The following is a 16,233-nucleotide window of genomic DNA, read 5'->3' on the forward strand; positions in this document are numbered from 1 at the left end:
CAAGTCAAGGTAAAGTTGTATCAGTTCATATGGTTTGTACTGCCATCTAGTGGTTATGCTAAAAGGGTATAAAAGCAAAGCGAAAGTGAAACTTAAGTCAGTAGAGCCAGCATTTCTCCAGTAAACAAGTGAGCTGTACACATGGTCTGCTGAGAATCTTCTTAAAACGTTTTTGCCTTGGACATTATTTGTCTGTAAGTACATTTAAGTTGTAGTTAATTGGTGTAACAACTGCATTTCATGTCAAACTTGATGTTTGAATCTTTTCAGTGCAAGCTGGTTTAATTGTTTGGTTTGATAAATGTGTAAGCATTTGTGCTCAGCATTTCATGCTAGCCTGTCCTGCTGCAGTTACAATTATCTGTGTTTGGAACATTCTGTAACTAGTTTAAATACAAATAGTACTGTATGTACTGTATGCTATTTCTCACACTACAGTGTATATTTTGTACCTTGGTACCAATTCATTGTATGTATTTCTATTTTCTTATTGTTTCAGTTTTACAAAATCCTACAGAGACTTCAGTAAATTTGCAAGAAAAGTCAAGCCTTGTGTGTTTATTGGAGGATCCCAGGAACTGTTAACTAGCTGTCTAGCTACACAGAGGCACGTGTTGCAAGGGCATCATACTTATGTTGGAGTGTCGGCGAGGGTTACAGATTCCTCCATGAGGGATGGCACTTTGCGCATCACCTTGCAGCAGGATCGCTTACCCTTGAATTTGAATGACGATGTGCTGTCTGAGCCAGTGAATGCATGGAAGAGAGCCATGCCCTTGCATGTTGTCATGCCCAGGTTTGTGGCGATGGTATTCAAGGAGATCATTCTAGTAGTCTTTACAGCTTTGAAGGAGATCCAGATTTCCACAGCTGATACTAAACCGGATTCGGCATGACATCGACCCTCACCTGAGGGAAAACCAAACCGGCTTTCGAGAGGAGAGAACCACAGTAGCCCAGATCTTGGCCTTGAGGAGACTAATCGAGGAGGTGAAGAAGAACAACCTGACTGACTTCAAAAAGGCTTTTGACTCAATACACAGAGGCACCATGATGAAGATCCTGAAGGCCTACGGTGTCCCTCCCAACCTACTCCGGGCAATAGAGACCATGTATGCAGGAACACGGACCAAGGTGGTGACCCCAGATGGCAACAGTGAGGAGTTTGACATCCTGGCTGGGGTACTGCAAGGAGACACCCTAGTCCTGGATTATGCGCTCAGGAAGGTCATCAGTGTACAAGAGCAGGATCTTGGCCTCAAGACGGCACCCTGCAGTAGTCTTGACAGACCTAGACTACGCGGATGACGTAGAGCAAGCACAGGAGCTCTTGAGCAGAGTGGAGTCAGAGTGTGCCAAGGTTGGCCTTCAGCTGAATGCCAAGAAAACTGAGGTGATTGTCATATTGACAATGATGACGAGACGGCTTACAGAGCAGAGGTGGGAAGACTGACACAGTGGTGTCAGGACAACAACCTGGCTCTCAACGTCGACAAGACCAAGGAGATCATTGTGGACTTTAGGCAGAGAGAGGAGGAGGAGCACGCACCCATTGCCATCAACGGAGTTGCAGTTGAACAAGTCGAGAACTTCAAGTTCCTTGGAATAAACATTTCGAGGGACCTCAAGTGGGCCACACACACCACCCAGGTGGTGAAAAAAGCCCAACAACGGCTCTACTGCCTCCGGCGTCTAAAAAAGTTCAGAGTGAGCCCTCGCATCCTCCAAGCTTTTTACCGCAGTACCATCGAGAGCATACTGACGAGTGGCACCACCGCCTGGTTCGGGAACTGTACAGTAGCTGAACAAAAAGCACTGCAAAGAGTGGTGCGTACGGCGCAGCGCATTGTGGGGGGTGAGCTTCCTTCGCTCCAGGAGTTACACGGAAGGCGATGTGCAGCTAAGGCCGTGAGCATCATTAAGGACACTTACCACGCCAGGCATGGCCTGTTCAAACCGCTGCGGAACCCTCGGCCAGGCAAGCGATACCGTAGCATAGGGAGCAGTACCACTAGACTCTGGAAGAGCTTTTATCCAGCAACAATGAGAATGCTGAATGAGAGCTAGGCTGAACTGGATCTGTTTTCATGCACTGACTAACTGATCTGATCGGTTTTATGTTTTTATTGGACTTTTAGAGATACATTTATAACTCTTAATTATTAAGCACATGAGCCACTTTCTTTTCTGCACTTTACTCCTATCCTTAATTGAGCTTGAAACTGCATTGATGGGCCTGCACAATTAAGAGTTTCACCCATGTTCTTGAATGTGATGTGACAATAAAGTTTGATTCTGATTCTGAGTCAGAGTGTGCCAAGGTTGGCCTTCAGCTGAATGCCAAGAAAACTGAGGTGATCACAAATAACATTCAAACAGAACATCCACCTCTCACAACAAGAGGAGGCACTGCTCTGAAGGAGGTCAAAGACTTAAAGTACCTGTGCTCATAGGTCGACTCAACAGAGCAAGATCTTTAAGTGAGGAAGGCACTTGCATGGAGGGCCCTTAATGGCATAGCCGGGGAGTCACAGGCCCAAAAGCTCAAAGAATAGGGTTTTACCTGTGACGTCATGACATACTTTAGTTTTTGCCAGACCCATGAAATGGGTAGGCCTACATAAGCAAATGTCGGTCTGTCCGGGTTTTCTATATAAAGGGTATATATGATGATGACATGATGATGACATGCCTACAAAAGGCATGATGTCATAAATGATGATGACAGACAGGGGGTCTGGCACAACCAGGTTGACCTGGTCTAGTTTCTATTCATTTGGTCATTAAGGTACACAGAATGAGAGGCCTGCTCTGCCGGAAACTCTGCGAAAAAAAGTTATGGCCATTTGTATATTCACTCCATCGACTTCAATATACAGGAAAGAAACACACAAAAAAAAATATGCTTTAAGTAGCATGTGAGGGGTCAAACTAGGGGTTCTTGATGATTCTGAATCCATTGCAAGCATTTGTTTTGCATGAAAAACATTCCTTGGGCTAGAAAACGGACCAAAATAACAGTGAAAAGTGATGACTCATCACTTGTCACAGGTTTGAGAGGCTGAAATCTAGCCCAAGGAATGTTTTTCATGCAAAACAAATGCTTGCAATGGATTCAGAATCATGAAGAACCCTTAGTTTGACCCCTCACATGCTACTTTTTTTTGTGTTTTTTTCCAGTATAGTGAAGTCAATGGGAAACTTTTTTTCGCAGTGTTTCCGGCAGAGCAGGCCTCTCATTCTGTGTACCTTATTGACCAAATTAATAGGAAAAACTAAAATTTGGAGTATGTCATGACATCACAGGTCTTCTCTCATTTTGGCACAGTGGCTCCCCGGCTAGCATGGCTAGTGTATGGAACTCCAACCTCCCTCGACAAACCAAACTCAGCTTCTTCTATGACGGTAGAGTCTGTTCTCCTATATGGCAGTGAATGCTGGACCTTGCTCTGCAGAAGTCTCTAGACGGGTGCTACACCAGAATGTTACGTGTAGTGCTCAACATCAGCAAGAGTTCACATGTCAGCACATGTCAGCTGCCAGACAGCAAACTGGTGCTGTGGGGAACCAACACATGGGCACCGGTCACCAGGACGTCCCATACTAACATAATGTGTATGTACTCAAGAAAGACACAGGAGCGCAAAGCACCAGCGAGCTGACAGGATGTATGGAAAACCGGGATGACTGGAAGCGACGATGGAAGGCTCGTCTGAGGATGACCTAGAGAGAGACGGCTGCATTCAGAGCCTGGATGTGATGAAAATTACACAGAAGCACTACAACAACATCTGTGTCTCCAGTATGCACCATCCCAAGTGATGATGTTTGGAGGGCATAGAGAAGATGTAGGCCTACTAGGACACGAGTGTCAGCTTCCTCATGGTTGCATTGATCCATTGGTGGACTGTTTCCAACGTGGTGGACTTGATCACCTGCAGTAATGTAGACATCCTTGTCATCTGGAAACTGTGTATCTGTTCTCTTTCCATGCCACAGACGAGAATTGACGAGAATCATCGCAAAACCCGTGCCAAACCCAGTGCCAATGACGGCTTTTGACGAGAATAATAAAAATGGATTATTTTTTTAATTATTTTTCTTTTTTTAATTTTTTTTTTTTTTTTAAAGATGGCAAAATGACCTGAGATCAGAGAGATGCTTTTCTCTGTTTGTGTGTTGGCTCCCTCGTTTAGCTGATTGAGAAAATGTGTGTCCATTCTAGTGGATGGACACTTTTTTTTATTCAAACAGCTCTATCTCTGGAACCATTTGTCTGATTGACAAAATTCTTTTTGCCACTGAATCACAACAACTGTGTCTGTTTCTGTGGGGAGAAATCTAAAAAAAAAAATCATTTTTTTTCATTGCATAGTAAAGAAAACATACAAAATCCTGGCACAGGGACCTTGGGGCCATTTTGGCCCTGGCATGGATAGTGTTAACAACTTACTTGAAAGGAATGAGTACAGCTCCTTCTTACTTAACAGCTCGTTCTTGTTGTCAATGTTTGCCAGAAACTTTTGCCAATTTCAGTACTCCACCATCAATAACAAAAGTCATAAAAAATTGGCACAACTAACTCCTCCTCAACAGAAACCTCCTCAACAGAAATCACATCCAGGCTCTGAATGCGGCCGCGGCAATCTGGATCTCCTTCAAAGCTGGAAAGATTACTAGAATGATCTCCTTGAATACCATCGCCACAAACCTGGGCATGACAGCATGCTAGGCCATGGCTCTCTTCCATGCATTCACTGGCTCAGACAGCACATCGTCATTCAAATCCATGGCAGGGTAAGCGATCCTTCTATAAGGTGATGCGCAAAGTGCCATCCCTCATGGAAGAATTTGTAACCCTCGCTGACACTCCCAACACAAGCATCTCCAAGGCTGAAAAAAGTGGGCAATGATGTTGATCATGTTCGAATGACACAATTCTCACATAAAACTAGGGACGTGGAAAGGATTCCCCCCCAACTGATGCTTTGGAACAACATCTGAACAGAAGTGTCTTCCAAGCAAGCGCCTGGGCGACAGCACATAACTATGTATCTGCATGAATATGTATTGTAGTAATATGTCATTCATTCATTCAGGTCCATGATGCCCGTCCACAGTCCCACTTATTATGGGATTAGTGGTCCCATTTGGACCACTCTGCCCCTTGCCAAGGATATATTAAAGTGTGAATGCATTGTAAACGTGCTTGTATGCCAACCTGCACTCTGTGCAGTTGCATGAAAGAAAAGTTGAAATGCACACATCTGTGCAAATGTACTTGTGAGAACTAGCTAGACCAGAGCAGACTGTATGTGTTAGATTTATTTTTTATTTTTTTTAAATATTGTTCTACTAGTTGTTAAATCCAATGGCACTATATTGTGGTACAGGAAAAAAAAGTGTAACTGTATTGTTGTGTATGAGTGTAATAACCATGTTATTGTCTCATTTGTGTGAAATATCATAATACCATAATAATTCAAAACAAACATTTGACTCCAACTGATTCCTCACACAGTATTGACTTGATATAGCAATACAAAATATATATTACACAGCAATTGTGGACATTGTTCAAAAAACACAATTCCGATTTTGGTCATTTTGGAAATAGGGCAAAAAAAATATTTTTCTTCAATCTACTGTCTTGACACTCGAACCAAAATTGTTCTATAGACCATAATCTACAAATTGGAAGTGAAAAATAAACTTTCACACAAATTTAAAATGACTGAGTGTCCAGGCACCCCACTATTTCATCAAGGCCTGCTGCATGCCATGGCTGCTTCTGTTTGCCACAAGGGGGTGTTAGGGAGAATGTAATGCAATAATGCTTAATAATTTATGGGATATTTGGGAATTTATGCCTATGCTGTTTTATTTCATCATAAACATTAATCCCATTCAACACTCAAAGGTCAATCTGTTGACACATTCATTACACCTTTGATTAACACAGAAGTCTTTGTGTTTGCATTTGCATGTATGCAGTATGATATCCACAGCATGCTCAATTCGTTTAACGATTTTCAGCCTGACATCCGTATTTTGGGCATGGGTGAAAATGTCTCCCCCAAAATAACAAAAATACCAGATCTACAAGTTAACAAAATGACGTGATGTGAGATTGTAGATTGTCTATTTATACTATTTTCTCAAAAGGAGCTTGCTTTAAGGCAGTGTTTCTCAATCTTTTTTGGACTAGTGTCCCCCTTTCGTATACAGGTCCCTTAGCGCCCCACCCTGCACCACACCTACAGCGACACATGCAGTTGGCGACACCCACAGCCACAACACCAGAGGGAGCGCACACAATGATCTGATAACACAAACCCATAAGACAAACATGGGTAAATTCTCCTTCTACAACACTGTCACCCATGTGTGGAATTCCTTGACTACCTCTCTTAAAACATGTAGCTCGCTGGCATCCTTCAAAACTGCCCTGAAAACTCACCTTTCAGGAGGCCAGAGGGAGGTAGTTATCACTTCTCCCATAGATAGGCGAGAAGTGAGCACCCCCCCCCCCCCTTACATTAGCCCCACCCCCTTGTTTCCCCTATCCTGTACATACATATAGTGTTTTTATAACTGCGATATTATTGAATGTTTTCTTTGCTTGCTATTTTTGCCAGACCCATGAAATGGGTAGGCCTACATAAGCAAATGTCTGTCGGTCCGGGTTTTCTATATAAAGGGTATATATGATGATGACATGATGATGACGACATGCCTACAAAAGGCATGATGTCATAAATGATGATGACAGACAGGGGGTCTGGCACAACCAGGTTGACCTGGTCTAGTTTATGTCCATGAATTAAATACCAAGGGCTTCCAATGTAAAAAAGACCATAAAAGGTCTTATTTGGGACGTTCCTTTTAGGCAGGGTGTTCAACTGTACTTGTACTGTACTACATTTCAATTGTATTGACTTGTGCTGTTCTCCATTTTTGTCTAATAAAATAATCAATCAATCAAAAAAAAATGCTATTTTTTTTTTTATCTTTGTTGTGTAATGTGTTGCTTAATAGGCCTATAATTTAAGAAAACATCTAATCAATTTCCAAATATCAGAGTTTATGTTAAAATGGACTGTTACTACTGTTTAGTAGCCTATATATGATTAGGTAATTATTAGCCTACTATTAGCCTACTGCCCAGGGAATTACACAATGTCAGACTGTTAGGATTAAAAGTAGAACTGGACCATCAAAAATTGATTGGTTCTTGACTGTCTACTGTACGCTGTAGGCCTACCTTTCACTGTGCTCACATGCTGTTGCTACTATATGCCTATGAATCATGATGGATTCCTGCTGTATGACACCTGAATTTCCCCTCTTCTCTTCTCTCCTCTCCTCTCCTCTCCTCTCCTCTCCTCTCCTCTCCTCTCCTCTCCTCTCCTCTCCCCTCCCCTCCCCTCTTCTTTCTTCTCTTCTCTTCTCTCCTCTCCTCTCCTCTCCTCTCCTCTTCTTTCTTCTCTTCTCTTCTATCCTCTCCTCTTCTTTCTTCTCTTCTCTTCTCTTCTCTTCTCTTCTCTTCTCTTCTCTCCTCTCCTCTTCTTTCTTCTCTTCTCTTCTCTTCTCTTCTCTCCTCTCCTCTCCTCTCCTCTCCTCTCCTCTCCTCTCCTCTTCTTTCTTCTCTTCTCTTCTCTTCTCTTCTCTTCTCTTCTCTTCTCTTCTCTTCTCTTCTCTTCTATCCTCTCCTCTTCTTTCTTCTCTTCTCTTCTCTTCTCTTCTCTTCTCTTCTCTTCTCTTCTCTCCTCTCCTCTCCTCGAGTCCTCTCTGTGCGTGAGTGTGTGCGTGTGTGCGCGTGTGTGAGTGTGTGCGCAAAATCAGTGTGTGAGTGTGTGCGCAAAATCAGTCGTACCCATCCTGACGTCACAGATTGAACACAGCATGTTCACCATGCATGCACTGTAGGCTGTAGTAGTCCATGCATTCAGACATCTGCAGGAGACCAGCCAGAGTTTTTTTTTTTGCAATCAATCAACCGCTCACAAAACCCTCGGTGGAAGCAATAATTGGACTGCATGTGCACCAGTAGACAATACCAGACGAGAGCGCAGATTAGACTAGGCTAAACTAGACAACTAGAAAAGGTAAGATAAACTTAAACTTTGCTGTCTTAAATTTAAATGGTCATGCTTGTCTTGTGGAAATTATAATTATAATCTGTGTGTGTATGATGTCAGGTTGAGCAACAATCCAGCAATCTTCATACCCGCACTTGTTCTCTGATGATGTTTAACTACCAGAGTTATAATCCATTCATGGATTGGTACTCCTGCAGTTTATTTATTTATTTATTTTTAATTGTATTATGCACATAATGCACATTTAAAATAGGTACATATTTTCATGTAAAAGTCTGTTTTAAAAATGTTTAAAAAAAGGATAAAAAAAAATAAAAAAAATTAAGATCCCCAGACCATGGGACATATTACATAATGTGATCCAGGGCAAATTGCAATAGCAATCATTCACAGTTTAATGAGTGTCATTCAAATTTTATAATAATTTAGGGGTGGAAAAATGGGGCCATACCCCTTCATGTCTCAGTATCACATCACACAAAGACGTGGGCATATCTGCTTCTGAAAATACTTTTCATTTTGTCTACTAATTGGTTATTTTCCACAACAATGGGACGTTGGGAACCCATATACCTGAATTAAGGGTACGTTTTTTGTTTTGTTTTTTAATCCAAACAATCAGACTATAAAACTATTTATTTGAATGTAAATATTGTCTGTAGGCCTACATAGAAATGTGCTTATAGTAGCTTAATATGTTTTTCTGTTATAAAGTGTATGTGGAAAGTAGTAGGGATCCTTTAGGATTTTAACAATTCCTGTTCCTTAACGGTTACCTTTAATGATTCCATAGGGAGTTCCAAATGAACCCTCAGAAGTCTGTAACTCTGAGAGGGTACACTTGGAACCAAATGGACCCTTACTGGTCCCTTTGGTTCCATATGTACCCTCTCAGAGTTACGGTGGTCCTTGATCTTTAAAGGTTTGAGAACCACTACACTAGGATTGTTATTGTACAGCAGACGTGAAGTCACACACAGTACCAACCAGTTACGAGAGTGGTTCCAAATGGGATGGAACTGATTCCGGTTCCTCAATGTTGGATCTAGTTATTTCGGCTCCTGGCCTTTGGGGGGACACACTGTTATACTTCTGATTTGGTTTGCAACTATAAGAGACAACTTATACAAGGTTTAGACCATTTTGCACCCACAGCAGCACAAACGGTATAATGCCAAATCTGGGGGAAAGAAATAATAATTAAGTGTTGGATGTGAAATCTGAAGTGTGGAAGTGGTACCCCAAATACAGGCATCAGACCTGCATGAGGATTAGTTATTTCAATTTCATACATGAATTTCATGGATTTCATGCATGGACTTGCCTTGCAACATTACATTACAGAAAATAATTAACATAATAACATAATAGAATGAAACTAATTGAAAGATGATGATCTCCACGGACAATTATCAGTCAGCAGAACCATGAAGGATGTGTGTTTTCAATGAGTCAACCCTGGTTAACGTGGAGTTATAGGAAGGGGTCTGAAACTAATACGAAATATCGAATGACAACATTTAAAACACAGTATACAGTATACATTAATATGGGACATGATTAAAAATGCAACCAAATAGTTACCATGATTAAACAATATTAATATAGGACATGATTAGAATGACAATAAGCCAACACAGACATGATTAAACATGATTAATATAAGACATGATTAAAAATGGCAATTAGCCAACGTGTGTGTGCTCGGGAGTCAGGAGAGCACTGCTTCTAGTTCTTATATGAATTAAGTGAGGATAGTTGTATATGCCGTTTAGAATGCTTATCCCAAAGATTAGTGCCTCTGGATTGGAGGGACATTTTAACATAGTTAGTGTGGTAAAGGGGAGGGTGAAATTGGTGTAGAGGGAAATAAGAGCAGACCTAGCTAAAGATCAAGTTTACAAAGTATTGAGGGTGGTTACATGTCTGAAAACACACATTTAACATGAATCCAATTCATGGGTTGCATTTGTAGTCCTAAACGGCCATGTTGAGGACCAACACAGGTTTTTCAATTTGTCTGATTGGCATAGAACTAATGTTCTACGCCCATCAGAACACCTGTGTTGGTCCTCAATATGGCTGGTGTAGGACTACAAATGCAACCCATGAATTATGTAGTTGGAGTCCCTGCTTCATCTCTCTCAGCTAAGGGGTCCTTGGCCTGAAACATTTTGAAGACCCCTGAAGTGGACAGTTCTGATTAGGACACATTTCTTTGACATCAAGCGACGTAGACACTTTGTTACAAACTAGGTAGATATATTTTTAAAAGCTAAATAAGCAGATGTTTGTCATTAGTTGAAGTAAACTGAAATACTGTAAGTGATCTGTACATCTGCATGGAAAACACTTTTTTTTAATCACATGAGTCATGACCTAAGGAGTTTGAAAAGATCTTATCAATTAGAGTAGCAAGTATTTGCTACTTTGGCATATACATTAGAGCATATAAACAAATGGATTATGTTGTTTCCATACCATGATGATAACGTTGAATGTGTTAAAGGAGTAGTTCACCCCCAAACATTTTTATAGGGCCTTGTATAAATACAAGGCCCTGGATGGGGACCCAAATGCATTTGTGTGAGAATCAATGGGGGTAAATGTACTTGACCATTGACCCTAAATTTACCCCCATTGATTCTGACCCAAATGCATGTGGGTCCCCATCCAGGCCCATGCATTTTTTTGGTTTTAGGAATGCGACAAATACAAAAAAATATTATTGAACTCAAGTCTCCATGGTGTGACTAATCAATAGAAAAAAGGTCATGTTGGGGGTGAACTACTCCTTTAACCTGATGTCTGGGGATAAATGTCAGGGTAATCCCCACATCTGGTTTTGTCCGTTTGTACGCCCATGGTCACATTGGCCAAGCTTCTTGGGGCGCTTCATAAAATTAACGTATAAATAGCACTGCTCACTTAACATGTGATTTTTTAAACGATCTTCTTACATAGCCAAAGGTTGGAACATACAGTACGTGTTCTTCTTTCACATGGGTGAAAGAGGGTGAAATAGACAGCATATGCAAGAGAAATAATGTAGTGCATTTATTTGTGCTCTTATTGTAAATATTAGACAAAAAACAGAAGATGTTTGGAGTTCATACTGTACTCTCCTTTTAGCCTGACCTTTACTAGTTGCAACACAGACAGTACACAGACACCAACCTAGCTCTTAATTAGACTTGTTTAACTGCTCTTATTTAACTGCTCTGTTGCAGATGGGTCTGTTAGCAGATGACATGGCATTCCATTCCAACATACCTGCACAAGCAGACATAACAGTGGCAATCGTCTACTCAATATTTGGTAAGTGAGCCAGACGAGCATTTACAATTCTCCCTGGCCCCTTTCATCCACAATGAACAAAAGATAATAAGGAGTCCACAGTATTAGAGTCAGTATCACAACAGTTCAATTCACTCTTAGCGAACGTAAATCATACCCATTCGATGATATGAGCACCACAAGTGTGTCCCTGCGACCAGGGACGTGCAGAGAATGTTAGAGAGGCAGAGGCTGACATTTCTAAAAGGTCCTTTTGGTGAAAACATCAAAAATAGCAGACCTCCAAGCTCATAACGGGTCGCGCTGCGACGCATTGTAAGCTTGGAGGTCGGCTATTTTCAGTGCTTGATACCACACTGAACTAAGCATAATCAAGTCAATACTGGAGATGTGGCGTAACAGCATGTATTTTTACACAGAGAGGGCAATTCTTTCAACATAAGATGCTGCATTCAGGTTCAGGAGAGTTTTGGACAAGGCAATTCTCTTGAATTCTGCCTTCGGGTATGGCATGGAAAGAGGGCATTTGCATTTATTTCACCATAGTAAAAACTGCATTCATTGTCTGGAGAGGGCACTTTTCACGTGCCTGCCTGCGACTGTGGCTCTCACAGCAGGGCATGTGTTACTGTGTTATGGTCCTGCAGGAGTCTGCTCTGTGGTAGGCAACAGCACGCTGCTGTACGTCTCCTACAAGAAGAAGCACCTGCTGAAACCTGCCGAGTTCTTCATCATCAACCTAGCCATCAGTGACATGGGCCTGACCCTGTCCCTCTACCCCATGGCAATAACCTCCAGCATCTACCACAGGTAGTATGCACATCTCAGCATTGTTAATTATTTTGGCTTAATTGTGCTACTGTTATTGCACTTTTGTTTTCACATTTTGATTATTAGATTATAGTGATTGTAAAGTTGATTACATGTAATGTTTTTATTTGTGTCGGCATCCAGGAAGACTAGCTTTTGTCTACTAATGGGGATCCTGATAAACAATAAAACAATTAAAAAGCACCAAACAACAACCGGCTAGATTGGCTTTCATGTGATTCACATGACAGAATGATGTGATATGTTCGCGAATTGAGTGCAGTCCTCGCTTATGTGTTGCACTCCTTGGCAACTGCAAATGTTCATTTAACTATATGGTTGGTTGACAATATGATTGATTAAGTTCACTGGTGTTCTGTTTTTTCACCCCCACCCCCTCATGAATCTTTTCTTCTCCTTTATGCTGCTTGCCACCTCCATTACCATCCTCCTACGCAGGTGGCTGTATGGGAAAACGGTGTGCTACATGTACGCCTTTTGTGGCATGTTGTTCGGTATCTGCAGTCTGACCACTCTGACCTTGCTGAGCATGGTGTGCTTTGTGAAAGTATGTTGTCCTCTCTACGGTGAGTCTTCAAAGAACATTGAGCAGACAAAGGACTCTACACCAGATCCTTCAAAGCGGCTGATTATTTTTGATTAATCGATATGAGGAAATTAAACGATTGCGAGCCGTTCTACAGTAGCCTTTCTTTGAAGCCCACGCACGCTCAATAATTGCAGTCTGTGATGTTGTGGTGCAAGGCTTTTCTTCCTGACCCCTGAAAACTGTGTTTTCCCAGGAAAAGGCACGTCTGTCCCAACTCTTGGATGTTGTACTGTAGCTGAGAGCCCCCCTCAACCCACTTATCTGAAATGCATTATTCGTGAACCATTTGTTATCTTATCAGAATATGTTGAAAAAACAGCTTTCCCAGGAAATTGAACAATCTGTCGTAACTCTTAGATGTTGTGCTGTAGCTTGAAGCCCCCCTCAACCCACTTATCTGAAATTATTATTACAGTATGGTTTATTCATGAACCGTTTATTGTCTCATCAGAATAGGTGCGTATATCATGGCTAACCTTGTATGTCCAAAACGGTTACTTTTCTGGTGTTCCAATGGATCCTATGTAGGCTAGTTGCTATTTAGTCACCTGCTCTTGTGAATACTTTTCATTGGTTCAGTATTTATAAAACCCTCAGACACACTTAACCAATTTCACTTTCATCTATACAAAACAAAATGAAAAAACAGCAATTATGCCGCACATTGTGAGCTTATAGATTTACTACTTTTGCTACTTTTGTGTGACACTATACTGTAGTAGGCTATGACAAACTAGGTCATTCATTTATGAGGAAAAATATGGAGATACGGGGTGTCTTCCCGTCCCGATGGCAACAACATGTAGGCTTTCGTCCAGCCCTGACTGAAAAGCTCAAACCTTTGATTTGATCTTATTTAAATAACTTCTAACACCCAGTTAAATCTCTGTTCTGTTCCCAAGGAAACCGGTTTAATTCTCTCCATGGCCGCCTGCTCATTGCCTGTGCTTGGGCGTACGCCCTGCTGTTCGCCTGCTCCCCCCTGGCCCACTGGGGCCAGTACGGTCCTGAGCCTTATGGCACGGCCTGTTGCATTGACTGGCGCTTCTCCAATCAGCACGACAACGCGCGCTCCTACACGGTGGCACTGTTTGTCTTCTGCTACGCCCTCCCGTGCTGTCTCATTGTGGTGTCCTACACGGGCATCCTGGCCACAGTGCACGCCTCCCGCAAGACCATGGAGCAGCATGCGTCTCGGCAGACGCACATGAACGACATGCAGACGATTATCGCCAAGGTGAGGGAGACGGCCTCGTATACGTTATACGCAAATTGTTTCTTCTGTTATACTGTAGTTTGCTGTGCTCTGAAGTTCGGATTAGGATTGAAATATAGTTCATCGGCTATATTTTCATCCATGCCTTACCCCTTATACCTAAACTTCTTTGCCTTTTTTTTTTACTATATTGAAAAACATTTTAAAATACTTATAATAGCCGGTCTACATCGAAACGTTGTGAGCTTGTAGATCAGCTATTTAAAATATCTAAAAATGTTTTTCAAAATAGTAATATTTTATATAGGGCCACAGGTCTCCTCTGCGCAGTTATAATTGGACATTCCAGAACCCACATACTGTACGGTACCATAATTTATTTTCTTCCACCTGTCACAGAAAACATAATTCATTCTTAATCAATACCATACCTAATAGTTAAGTAGAATGTTAGAGTTGTCTCATAATCTGTTTTTCTTTTCTTTCATTTTCATTGTATTGCTTCGAGTCCATCTCCTTCGCTCTTTCACATTCTATCTTTCTTTCTCTCCGTCTCTTTTCCTGCCACTCTCACAACCGTCTCTCATCATCATTACTGCTTTGTATGTAATCAACCTCCCAGAGGTGCATTAATAAACCAGTCACATTTTCATGTGATTTGCAGCCACTAACATAGTTACTAGCCAGTAGCCACCAGCACTCAGGGGTGCTAGCCTCTGCTCATGCAAATCAAACACTCAGTTGCAAATCATATTAATGGCACAATTCGAGTCTATCCTCGAACCGTCTCCAATGCAAATATATGATAAATGGGCCCTGGGGTCAGAGTAAACACATGGATTTAAAAGGACAGAGAAGGGTTAGGGGATAATCAAATGACCATTCAAATGAGAAGGACGAAGGAAGGAAGAGCGTTGCATATTGAACACAAAGCCCGCTGTCGAGCACCTTCGTTTCTCAAAGAAAGCGTCAGTGACCCCAATAGATCTTTGGTGATGGAGGTTGTCATTAGCAGATATGGGCTCTGGATGCTGGTATACATTGTGATGGATGTGAAGCCATAATGCTCATCATTTCATATCCATGGCCATAATCAATGCAAGAATGTGTTATCAAAACCACTTTCTCTCCATGTAATCATCTGAGTAGCACAGAGCAATATTATTCATCTCTAAACTTAATCTAGTGATCAATATAGTCATTATTATTTGGGGGGATGTATGCACTGATGTGCTCTAAATGGACCATTCATTTTGTTTCAATTGTACACTCGCAGAGTTAAATTAATAGGATTTTATAGTGTAGTTGAGGGTGCCAGAGATAAAAACTAGTATCAAATGGGGCTCCATGGTCTAGTGCATGTCAAACTGGGAGTCCTTGAAATGAAAAAGGCTTGATTGATTGAAGAGTTTATTAGCAGTTTGCAATAGAAAAGAGTAGTAAGCTTTGCACAGGAACCGCTGAGAATCAATACTCTGTTCCCTTGACTTTCTCTTCTCCAGCTAAGTGTTGCTGTCTGCATTGGGTTCTTTGCTGCGTGGAGCCCCTATGCTGTGGTGTCCATGTGGGCCGCTTTTGGACACATTGAGAGTATCCCCCCTATGGCCTTTGCCATGCCAGCTATGTTTGCCAAGTCCTCTACCATCTACAACCCAATCATCTATCTCATGCTGAGGCCCAACTTCCGCAAAGTGATGTGCAGGGACCTGGGTACCCTCCGGCGTGCCTGTCTGAGGGGCTGCCTCTGCGCACAGGGCCCTGGAAGGTGTCATTCCATGCCAGTGAATAGGGTCAGCCTTCGCACCATCTGCAGACAGCCCGACCAATCCTACTCCACCAACTCGTCTGCCCGGCCTGCTCTAGTAGGATCAAAAGCCAGCAGCGGTTGTGAGACGAGCAGCCAGGCGTGTCAGTACTTTGGTCACGACCCCCAAGGGTTCAATGTCACCAACCTTGCAGCCAGTACTGATATGCCGAAGGATGAAATAACTCACACAATGGAGCCACAAACAAAGAAGCAAAAGCCACAGCAAGTGTGTCACAAGAAGTCTCTGCGAGCAGCTATGCGTGGCACAAGTTTGGAAATGGACAATCTTCAGGTCAACCTACAGATGGTACCTGGGCATGCTAAAGTGGCTTGGCCCTAAACATTCCTTCATATTGTTTACAGTGTATCTCTGGACACATTTTTTGGTTGA

General features: G+C 42.0%; 1 protein-coding gene across 1 annotated transcript; it reads left to right on the forward strand.

The window, feature by feature from the left end:
• Positions 1 to 11,332: 11,332 nt before the first annotated feature.
• LOC308285021 (opsin-5-like) lies at positions 11,333 to 16,182 on the forward strand (the record flags this gene model as incomplete). Its single annotated transcript, XM_080725740.1, has 5 exons — positions 11,333 to 11,420; positions 12,047 to 12,209; positions 12,669 to 12,796; positions 13,722 to 14,056; positions 15,538 to 16,182. 5 exons carry the CDS (start codon positions 11,333 to 11,335, stop codon positions 16,180 to 16,182), a joined length of 1,359 nt encoding a protein of 452 aa, XP_080581866.1.
• Positions 16,183 to 16,233: the final 51 nt, after the last annotated feature.

This window comes from Nannobrachium achirus (assembly GCF_963921795.1).
Source record: "Nannobrachium achirus genome assembly, chromosome: 5".
NCBI lineage: Eukaryota > Metazoa > Chordata > Actinopteri > Myctophiformes > Myctophidae > Nannobrachium > Nannobrachium achirus.